Below are 11438 nucleotides of genomic sequence, written 5' to 3' on the forward strand. Positions count from 1 at the left end.
TCTTGGAGTTACCTCGTTATCTTCAATAAAGTGTACATATGAGGCAGTTATAAAAAAGATATCTCAGATGATTAGGAGACCTCAAGCCTGCTGGATGGGTTTCTGCAACAGTAGGCCTCTAGCCTCCCTTAAAAGAAAAGCTCGACATCATAGGTTGGCCTGTCGTTGATTGTGGTAAATAAGGGACTTTACCTTTTTTTCAGTGGATGTGGTGGGCCAGAAGAGTGCTTCTGAATCAGAGGGCCTCTCTCTGGAGAGGTGTATGCTTAGATCTTCCTAACTTTGCTTTCATACTGTGTCCTTAGAAGCTTATTCAGGTGGACAGCTTCCAGCTTCTCTTCAGTCCAAGCTTCAGGCTCTTTCTGCAGTTTAAACAGTGACAGAATTGTCATGGACTTTCTTATTAGGAATATTGATGGCTTTTTTAGAGGCTCTATTTTCTTCCAGTTTTTCATTCAGGTCATGAATGCATTGTTTGTGTGTTTTCACTTCCTCAGACAGGTTCTCCTTTCTCTTCTCATTCTTTTTTTTTTTTTTTTTTTTTAATTAATTAATTAATTTTTGGCTGTGTTGGGTCTTCGTTTCTGTGCCAGGGCTTTCTCTAGTTGCGGCGAGCGGGGGCCACTCTTCATCGCAGTGCGCGGACCTCTCACTATCGCGGCCTCTCTTGTTGCGGAGCACAGGCTCCAGACGCGCAGGCTCAGTTATTGTGGCTCACGGGCCCAGTTGCTCTGCGGCATGTGGGATCTTCCCAGACCAGGGCTCGAACCCGTGTCCCCTGTATTAGCAGGCAGATTCTCAACCACTGCGCCACCAGGGAAGCCCTCATTCTTTTTTGAATAACTTTATCCTATAGCACCATGACTTTCTATAGAGGGTTGGCTGTATGTATTGAACATTGGCATATTTTACCTTTATTTGCCCTTCCAGCTAGTACCTAGCTGCCAGATTATCTTTCAGATAAGATTGCTGAAGAGCCATGCCTTCCTAGCTTATGGCCTTTTTAAAGGCTCAGAAAACTTTTATGTTCATCTCCTAGTAGCAGGGGACCTCTGCCCGCTTCCTTCCTTGTCCCTTTAGCTCCTGCATGACTGTTGTTTCTTGGGAGGTTTTCTTAGCTCCTCTCTCAGTTGTGTGTCACCATCTGAAGGCATTATAATTTTCTCACCTTATTTACTACAAAACATTTTCAAATATACAGAAAAATTGAGAGAACAGTGTAGTGAACATCCGTAATATCCAGCACCGAGATTCATCAGTTATCATTTTGCCATATGTGCTTTATCTACCATATAAAGATGAGTGTGTGTGTACGTTTTGTTTGTTTTTGGTTTTTTCTTGAAGCAATGCAGAGTTATAGCCTTTTTTGGCTCTTGTCCTGTGGGCTTCAGCTTGACCCTCAACGTAACGTAATGAGGCTGCTCCTCTGCATGACCGTGATACCGTTATCATACTGAGAAGCGGTAATTCTCTCATTTTATTTTATAGTTCATATTTAAATTTGCCCAGTTGTCCCAAACATTTTTTAAAAAGATTTGGAAATAGAATCTATTCAAAATTTACATGTTGAATTTGTTTATAAATTTGAGTTTGTTATGTCTCTTGTGTCTTTTAATCCATAAATCTACCTAACCTTTATAAAACACTTTGAAAGACTTTTTATTATGAAAAATCTGAAATACAAAAATACATAAGCCTTCCCTGGTGGCGCAGTGGTTGAGAATCCGCCTGCCAATGCAGGGGCCACGGGTTCGAGCCCTGGTCCAGGAAGATCCCACATGCCGCGGAGCAACTAAGCCCATGTGCCACAACTACTGAGCCTGTGCTCTAGAGCCCGTGAGTCACAACTTCTGAGCCCGCGTGTCACAACTACTGAAGCCCCTGTGCCTAGAGCCCGTGCTCTGCAACGAGAGAAGCCACTGCAATGAGAAGCCTGCGCACTGCAACAAAGAGTAGCCCCCGCTCACTGCAACTAGAGAAAGCCCACACACAGCAACAAAAACCCAACCCAGCCAAAAATAAATAAATAAAATAAATAAATTAAAAAAATAATAATAACAAAAATACATAAGTACACAGCAGGCTGATGACCACTTACCCACACCCTAGCCTCAGCAGTTACAAGTATACACAAGTACACAGTACAGGGTCCACCTGCCCATGCCCTAGACTTAGCAGTTAATAGCTTATAGTTGATCTTTTCCATCTGTACTCCTGTCACTTTCCCCTATATTTTTTTGAAGCCAATCTCAGACATCACAGTCATCAGTTTTTCAGTATTATCTTTAAAAGATGAATTTAAAAATATATATCATCACACCTAAAAAAAATAACAATAATTATTTAATACTATCAATACTACAATCAGTATTTATATTTCCAGTTGTTTCGTCTACGTCATGGATGTTTTTTAATTGTACAGTGAAGAAAGGGGAGGGGGCCTTGTTGGTTCTTTTTAACTTATGAAAACTGGCTAGCACCAGAAATTCTGAATGTGATTTTCAAGTTTGAAGTCTAGCACTTGTTTTCAAAATATGCTAATTCTGTGAACATTTTGATTTTCCGACATTTTTGTAAAAACCTGATATCCTTTTGGTCAGATGTGAGTTTAGTGACTCCTGTGAGGCTCTCTTAATTCAGGCCAGTGGGACCACGTTTAGCAGTATTCTCCTGTGAGTTAACTCCACGATGCCGCTGCTGCAGGGTTGTGAGAAGTGGGAAGGAGAGGGTAGCTTGCGCAGGAGGGAGCTGTCCAGACATACTTTGCCTTCATCCACAGGCTTCTGTTTTTGAGACGACCTGCTCCTGCTTTTGCCAGCCAGGACTGTGTCAGTGCTGCTGTTTTGGTGGTCTCTTTCCTTGTGGTTTTCCCCTGAAGTCAGCACCTTGTCGAGGCGGCTGGACCTTTTGACAAGCCCTGTTGGCCCCAAGCATGGCGTGTGATGTTGGTGATGCGCTCTGGCAGTTGGCAGCACTCTGCCCTGGTGCAGTGCTTCCATCACCGTGACTGGTCACAAGTGTGTCCAGGCACCACTGCCTCATTTCCTCCTCTGATGTAGTCAGTCACTTATGGGGAGTTAGGAGCTATCACTGAGCCGTCTCCTGGGAGTGTCAGTGCAGGGTTAGAAATCAGTGGCTTTCATAATTACCTTTTTCTTTATAATTAAAGAAAATGTTTTGCCACCTTATTGTGGTATAATTGGTGTACAATTAAGTATACATATTTAAAGCTTCAATTTGATGGGTTTTAACATGTATATACCTGTGAAACCTGTGAAGCCATCACTTTCCTTTTCTGTCCCTCTTAAAGACTAGAAGATGAGCAGCTAGAGAGAGGGACTTAACTGCTCTTGTCTTTAACGTTGCTTTTCCACATCTGGAGACCCTTTATTCTACTCTCTTTCAGCTCAAAACTGGTATTGAAATTTGGTGTCTTCAAATTTTGGCATTGTTTTTACTGACATAATAGTTAATGAATTTCAAAATAATATAGGGAAACCTGGTGGGAATGTAAACTTGTACAGCCACTATGGAAAACAGTATGGAGGGTCCTTAAAAAACTAAAAATAGGGAATTCCCTGGCAGTCCAGTGTTTAGGACTCGGCACTTTCACTGCTGGGGCCCTGGGTTCAGTCCCTGGTCAGAGAATTAAGAATCCCGCAAGCTGTGCTAGGTGGCCAATAAATACATAAATAAATAAGTAAATAAGTAAATAAAACAAAAACTAAAAATAGAGCTACCATATAATCCAGCAGTCCCACTCCTGATCATATATCCAGAAAAGATAAAAACTCGTATTCAGAAAGATACCCAGTGTTCATAGCAGCACTATTTACAATAGCCAAGACATGGAAACAGCCCAAGTGCCCATCAACAGATGATTGGTTTAAAAAGGCATGGTATGTGTGTGTGTGTTGGAATGTTACTCAGCCATAAAAAAGAAGGAAATAATTACCATTTGAAGCAATGTGGATGGACCTAGAGAATATTATACTAAGTGAAGTAAGTCAGACAGAGAAAGACAAATATATGATGTCACTTATATGTGGAATCTAAAAAACAATACAAATAAATCTATATACAAAGCAGAAACAGACTCACAGAGAAACAGACTCACAGACATAGAAAACAAACTTTAGTCTACCAAAGGGGAAAGGGAGAGGGGAAGGATAAATTAGGAGAATGGGATTAACAGATACAAATAGATACATAAAATAGAGAAGTAATAAGAATTTACTGTATAGCGCAGAACTATACTCAATATCTTATAATAACCTATAATGGAAAAGAATATGAAAAAAACCTGTGTGTTTGTGTGTGTGTATAGTTGAATCACTTTGCTGTCTACCTGAAACTAACACAATATTGTAAATCAAGTATACTTCAATACAAAAATTTTTTTTCTAAAACACAGAAATAGGGAAACCTGTGAGGGTCTTTTCTTCTTAAAACAGATACGAGCTGAGCTTGGGAGTTACCTGGTTTGGGCAAAGGAGTCATTGCTCAGTGCAGCTGGATCTGGGTTTGTCTGAGCACATGCTCTGCTGTGTGTGACTCTGGGGCATTAACACCTTTACCAGCATCTTCATCATGAACACCATGAGGGGCAGTCTGGGGAATAAATGAGAAACATGGCATTTAAGGTCTTAGTGAACCTAGGCACACCAAGTGCATGATGGTTCTCAGTGGGTCTCCAGGACTGACTTGGCCCCTTGGAGGAAAGGGGGACTTGTGGTTTAAAAAAAAGGATCATTTAAAACTGGTGTATCTGTTGGTGGGAATGTAAATTGATATAGCCACTGTGGAGAACAGTATGGAGGTTCCTTAAAAAACTAAAAATAGAACTATCATACAACCCAGCAATCCCACTACTGGGCATATACCCTGAGAAAACCATAATTCAAAAAGAGTCATGTACCACAATGTTCATTGCAGCTCTATCTACAATAGCCAGGACATGGAAGCAACCTAAGTGTCCATCAACAGATGAATGGATAAAGAAGATGTGGCACAGATATACAATGGAATATTACTCAGCCATAAAAAGAAACGAAATTGAGTTATTTGTAGTGAGGTGGATGGACCTAGAATCTGTCATACAGAGTGAAGTAAGTCAGAAAGAAAAAAACAAATACTGTATTCTAACACATATATATGGAATCTAAAAAAAAAAAATGGTTCTAAAGAACCTAGGGGCAGGACAGCAATAAAGATGCAGACGTAGAGAATGGACTTGAGGACACGGGGAGGGGGAAGGGTAAGCTGGGACAAAATGAGAGAGTGGCATGGACATATATACACTACCAAATGTAAAATAGATAGCTAGTGGGAAGCAGCTGCATAGCACAGGGCAATCAGCTCGGTGATTTGTGACCACCTAGAGGGGTGGGAGGGAGACGAAGAGGGAGGGGATATGGGGATATATGTATACATGTAGCTGATTCACTTTGTTATAAAGCAGAAACTAACACACCATTGTAAAGCAATTATATTCCAATAAAGATGTTAAAAAAAAAACACAAAAAAAAACTAGTGTATATCCTGGAAGTCATTCATTCTTTTTTTCTCTTTTAAATTAAAATATAAGTACACCGCTAAACACAGTTCAATAAAGTGGTTTAAATTTTTTAAACTTTAATTTTTTTAATACTCAGCTCATTTTTAAGTTTGAGTTATAATTTATGCAAATCACCCACATATTAAATGTTCATTTGGATGGATTTTGACAGTTGTCATACTCGCGTAACCACCACCCAAAACAAAATACTGAGCACTTTTATCATCCTAGGCTTTTCTTTCGCCCTCTCCAAATCATACACCTCCCCACCGCTTCCCCCGACTTCTGTCACCATAGCTAGGTTTACTTAAGTGTTGAAAATGAGATCATGCAGTGTATGCTCTGTGTCTGGTGTCTTTTAAAAGGTCAGCATGGTTTGAGATTCATTCATGCTTTTTTGCCTTTTGATACTGAGTAGTGTTTATATGGATGTATCATAATTTACCCATTTTCCTATTGATAAACATTTGGATTATTTCCCATCTTTTGGCTATTATGAGTAAGATTGGTGAACATTTTTTACAAGTCCTATTGTGGAAGTATGTTTTCATTCTTCTAGGGAAAGTATCTAGGAGTGAATTGTTGGGCCCCATGGGAAGTATATTTGTAGCTTTATGAGGAGTTGTATTGTTCCCTGGAACTCGTGTGAGCACTCTGCCATGTCAGCCATTCTAGTGAATGAGAAGTGGCTTCTCAGACTTTTTAGAAAGCAGTTTTATTGAGGTATAATTTGCATATAAGCCATCCTTTATAAGTGCACAGTTTGGTGTGTTTAGACATGTATACAGATGTGTGACACCACAAACAGTCAAGTGACTTCATTCCTGTGAAAGATGCCCTCATGCCCTCTGGCCCCTGGGCACCACTAATTGGTTTTCTGTCTCTGTAGATTATGTTGGTCTTTCCTAGAGTTTCCTATCATGTGTTACTGTGTCTGACTTCTTTTGCATATTGTATTTTTCATTTTTTTTTTTTTTTTTGAGATTTATCCCATGTTATGTGTATCATCAGTCCTATCCTTTTGGTTGCTGAGTAGTAGTATTTTGTTGTATGGTTGTACCACAGTTTGCTGGTGGCTTAGTCTGTCTAAATCAGTGGGCTGTGAACGTGGCAATTCAGAGACCCTCTCCTAACCTCCCTGGAGAAGAGCTCCTCCGTTGGAATGGGGAGTCAGGAGGGGGAGCCAGGCATCGTACTGCTTACCAGATAGACTCTGAATCACTCTTCCAGATCCCGGTCCTTCATCACTTCCTGGCACCACGTGCTGACAGCGTCTAGGTCTAGGGGAAGGGGCTTTCCCGGTGTCAGGCTGCTTCTTGACCCTCTTCACTGCTGGCTGAGAGTACAGCTTTTTTGAGTCTGCTAAATTATTTTCCACTTCCACTTTTTAAAAGATTCCCAAATTACTAGGTTCTAAAATGTCTTTTCTTCTCTTCTTGATCTGTGTGGCTTTGTGTCTTTTTATTTATTAATCTGCTTTATTGTCATTTTGGGTGGGGACAAAGGCAAAAGTATGTGTTCAGCCTGCTGTCCCTTAGACCCAGAAGTCTTTTTAGCATAGCCCTGGTGTTTGACAAGTTTTCCCTTTTGTTTTTGCTGTAATTAACAGCGCTGTGATGAGCATGCTTACAGTTCAGCCTTTGTTCAGATCCATGCTTACTTCTTTTTTTCTTTTTTAATTGAAGTATAGTTGATGCACAGTGTTTTACAAGTTACCGGTGTACAACACAGTGATGCACAATTTTTAAAGGTTATACTCCATTTATAGTTACTGTAAATATTGGCTATATTCCCTGTGTGTGTCCTTGTAGTTTGTACCTCTGAATCTCCTACCCCCATGTTGCCCCCCTCCTCCCTCCCCTCTCCAGTGAACCGCTAGTTTTTTCTCTATATTCTGTGAGTCTGCTGCTTTTTTGTTATATTCACTAGTTTGTTGTATTTTTTAGATTCTACATATAAGTGATATCATACAGTATTTGTCTCTTGCTGATTTATTTCACTTAGCATAATACCCTCCAAGTCCATCCATGTTGCAAATGACAAAATTTCCTTCTATTTTTATGGTTGAGTAACATTCCCGTGCGTGCCCATATGTATGTGTGTGTTTCCCACATCTTCTTTATCTGTTGATGGACACTTAGGTTGCTTTCATATCTTGACAATTGTAAATAATTCTGCTATGAACATTGGGGTACATGTATCTTTTCAAATTAGTGTTTTCATTTTCTTGGGATAAATAGCCTGGAGTGGAATTGCTGAGTTATGTGGTAGTTGTATTTTTAGTTTTTTGAGAAACTTCCATGCTGTTTTCCATGGTGGCTGCACCAGTTTGTGTTCTTACCAGCAGTTCTTACCAACGAGGACTCCCTTTCCTCCACAGCCTCACCGACGTTTGTTGTTTGTGTTCTTTTTATTCATAGCCCTTCTCACAGGTGTGCGGTGATAGATTCCTCACTGTGGTTTTGATTTGCATTTCCCTGATGACGAGCTATGTTGAGCATCTTTTTATGTGCCGTGCTTATTTCTTTAAAACAAATTTCTAGAAGTAGAGTGGTGGGGTTAAAAGACATACATACTTTTAATGCCAAATTGTGCCCCAGCAAGGGTGTGCTGATTTATATTCCGACAGGGCCGGTGTTTCTTTCCTGTTCCTATGTAAGTATGCACTCAGTAGAACTTTCTTTTCCCCCCTCACCCCCCAGAAAAATACTTGCACATAAAGTCTAAGCAGTGAAGCCAGATCTCAGTAGAGGTGTCAGATACGACTGTGGTCAGGGCTGGAACACTGCCTCGTTCCTCGCTGCACACTTGGTCCGCCCCCTGTGTCTGGCCGAGTGTGGGTTTGAATTAAGGCTGTGGGCTTCTTTGTTTCAGGTTACACTCCTGGCACACCTTACAAAGTGTCCTGTTCCCCCACCAGCGGGGCTGTGCCACCGTACTCCTCCTCCCCCAACCCCTACCAGACCGCTGTATACCCCGTGCGAAGTGCCTACCCCCAGCAGAGCCCGTATGCACAGGTAGGCCTGGGGCGCGCTGTGGGTGTCTCACAGGGTCTCCTGGGCACTGTGCGTGTGGGAAGGGCCGGTTCCTCAGGGCTCTGACCCCCTGGGTGTGGGACCCTGTGGCCCTCGTCTCTCTTCTTTCCCCAGCAAGGCACGTACTACCCCCAGCCCCTGTATGCAGCACCCCCTCACGTCATCCACCACACCACAGTGGTGCAGCCCAACGGCATGCCGGCGACGGTGTACCCTGCTGCCATCCCTCCGCCTAGAGGCAACGGCGTCACCATGGGCATGGTGGCGGGGACCACTATGGCCATGTCAGCGGGTGAGTTCTTGGCCCTGGGGTGCCTGCTCTGTGATGGCATGAGGGCTGGGAGAAGGGAGGGCCCACCAGTACTCTGACCCTTGGCTTTGACTTTTCATGGCTAGAGTTGTATGGAAGGACATCTGATCCTTTTGGGAAGAAATGGCACGTTATATTTTTCTTTACCTCCCCTCCTTTCTCTTCCTTTTCCTTTCAGTTGAGACTGGAGTGTAGGGTTTAGAACCATGAACCAAGTACCTTTTCCATAGACCATGACTGAGTAGCCCTCTCCAAATTTGATGGGGCCACTTTTTTTTGGTGAGCTGAGTCACTTGGCTGTAGGGACAAGGAGTGACCAGATCCCTATGGTGAGCTTGGGCAGAAGAGGGATACTTTGCGACGTGGGGGGCTGGCCCTCTCGATCCTTCCCTTTAGTGTGGGATACCAGTGCAGGCCAAGTTGTCTGAATGGGGATGTTTTCATGAATCTAGGAAAGCCGGTCTTGTGTTCATAGAGATAACAGCTGCCTGTAGAAATCCTTTGGCGTACATTGACTTTATTTCCCAAGGCTTCCCCTAGGTCTGGAAAATAAACCACAGAGAGAAGAGACCCGTGGCTGGAATGGGCCTGTCTCCGTGGAACCCTGGAGTGTTTGAGGGCTTGACTGAATGTCTAGGGATTAGGTTACCTCCTATGGGCATGTGAATTGTCTGTGGTGAGGGGCCAGGTACACACAATGCATTTGGTTGCCCATGGCTGGGTCTTTAAAAAATATATATATATTGTTCCCTCTTTGTTTTCCTAGACTTTAGTATAAGGAAAATGTGTCAGGAGAGAACGGTGTTTCAGGATACCATGTGTGTTTCTGCTTAGAGTCTCTATTTTATTTGGTTTTCCCATACTTACCCGTGAAGGCAGAGGAGAGTCTGGCACAGATAGAAACTGCGTGTTTGAGGCACATGGAGGGAGGGGATGGCAGGCCCTGGTGTGGGTGCAGGCAGGAAGGAGGAGGAGAGAAGGGCTGCCAGGTGAGGCTGTTAGGTTTGAGGTGGTGCTTGTCCATGAATGGACACAGCTGCGTTTTCTGCAGTTATAGGGAAAATATGCTTAGCTTAAGGTACTCAGAAGCTCATGTAGTTGGGAATCTCCCTCCGCGTCCCTCTCTCCCTCTCTTCCAGTTATTTATTACCACCATAACCATTTCCAAGTGTACAGGTCAGTGGTGTTATCACACTGTTGTGTCACATCTCCAGAACTTTCTCGTCCTGCAGAACTGAAGCTGTGTACCCATTAAACAGCTCCCCTTCCCCTTGTCCCAGACCTGGCAGCCACCATTCTCCTTTCTGTCACTATCCATTTGACTCCTCTAGGGACCTCATATAAGTGGACTCAGGTGGAATTTGTCTTTTTGTGACTGGCTCATTTCACTGAGCATAATGCCCTCAGGGTTCATCCGTGTTGTGGTATGTGACTAATTTCCTTCCTTTTTAAGGCCGAATAATATTTTTGTTTTCTTTTTATCACCTCATCTGCAAAAGTAATTCGGTATGCTTGTATGAAGGGGAGGCCCAGAGGCTTCTGCAGATATGCTATCCATGCGAGCTTGCTGTGTTTATACAGCTTAGACTTGTATATAATCAAGAGTTCTGAGAGCATTGTGGGTCAAAGCCATCCCCTCTTCCTGTCTGCCCCCCCGCCTTGCCACGGGGGTCGGGCGGGAGCTCCCCTGTAAGAGGGAGCAGTGGTGGGGTGCTGCCCTCCACTGACATGCCTGCTCTTCCTTCCAGGTACCTTGCTGACTGCCCACTCCCCAACTCCTGTTGCCCCCCACCCCGTCACCGTGCCCACGTATCGGGCCCCAGGAACGCCCACCTACAGCTATGTGCCCCCCCAGTGGTGATCACCCTGCAAACGTAAGTGACTGGTGAAGCCCGGGGCCAGCTTGTGACTAAAGTGCTTTTTAAAAAAATTTATTTATTTATTTATTTTTATTTTTGGCTGTGTTGGGTCTTCGTTTCTGTGCGAGGGCTTTCTCTAGTTGTGGCAAGTGGGGACCACTCTTCATCGCGGTGCGCGGGTCTCTCACTGTCGTGGCCTTTCTTGTTGCGGAGCACAGGCTCCAGACGCGCAGGCTCAGTAGTTGTGGCTCACGGGCCCAGTTGCTCCGCGGCATGTGGGATCTTCCCAGACCAGGGCTCGAACCATTGTCACCTGCAATGGCAGACAGATTCTCAACCACTGCGCCACCAGGGAAGCCCCTAAAGTGCATTTTTTTAAGAGGAGAATGGGAGATCTGTGTCTGTTTAAACACTGCCAAGAAAAATGCTACCTGATGATCCAAAGGCAATGCAGCATTTAAATTTTTGTCCTTCTTGGGACTCTACAGAGGAAAGAAGAAGGAAACCATTGAGTTCTTGCTGTGCACCCCCTGCTCTGTGTTCCTTACCTGGGCTGTGCTCTAGTCTCCTGCCCGTCTCCTGCAGGAAGTAGGGCTCCAGTTGTAACTGGAAGTCTCTGGGGTCCGTGGGAACCAGCACAGTTGCCTCTCTTGCTGCTGCCCTTTCTTGTCCTAGTG

General features: G+C 43.6%; 1 protein-coding gene across 6 annotated transcripts in view; it reads left to right on the forward strand.

The window, feature by feature from the left end:
- The window catches only part of FAM168B (family with sequence similarity 168 member B), a 37288-nt gene that overhangs the window by 21253 nt on the left and 4597 nt on the right, over positions 1–11438 (forward strand). For all 6 annotated transcript variants that reach the window (XM_059927732.1, XM_059927729.1, XM_059927730.1 and 3 more), the window contains 3 exons: positions 8432–8574; positions 8707–8884; positions 10651–10776. In XM_059927732.1, coding sequence (XP_059783715.1) covers positions 8432–8574; positions 8707–8884; positions 10651–10763 — 434 coding nt within the window. In that variant the 3' untranslated portion in view covers positions 10764–10776. The remainder of the gene's footprint in view (positions 1–8431; positions 8575–8706; positions 8885–10650; positions 10777–11438) is intronic.

Source organism: Balaenoptera ricei, chromosome 7 (genome assembly GCF_028023285.1).
Source record: "Balaenoptera ricei isolate mBalRic1 chromosome 7, mBalRic1.hap2, whole genome shotgun sequence".
In the NCBI taxonomy this organism is placed as follows: Eukaryota; Metazoa; Chordata; class Mammalia; order Artiodactyla; family Balaenopteridae; genus Balaenoptera; species Balaenoptera ricei.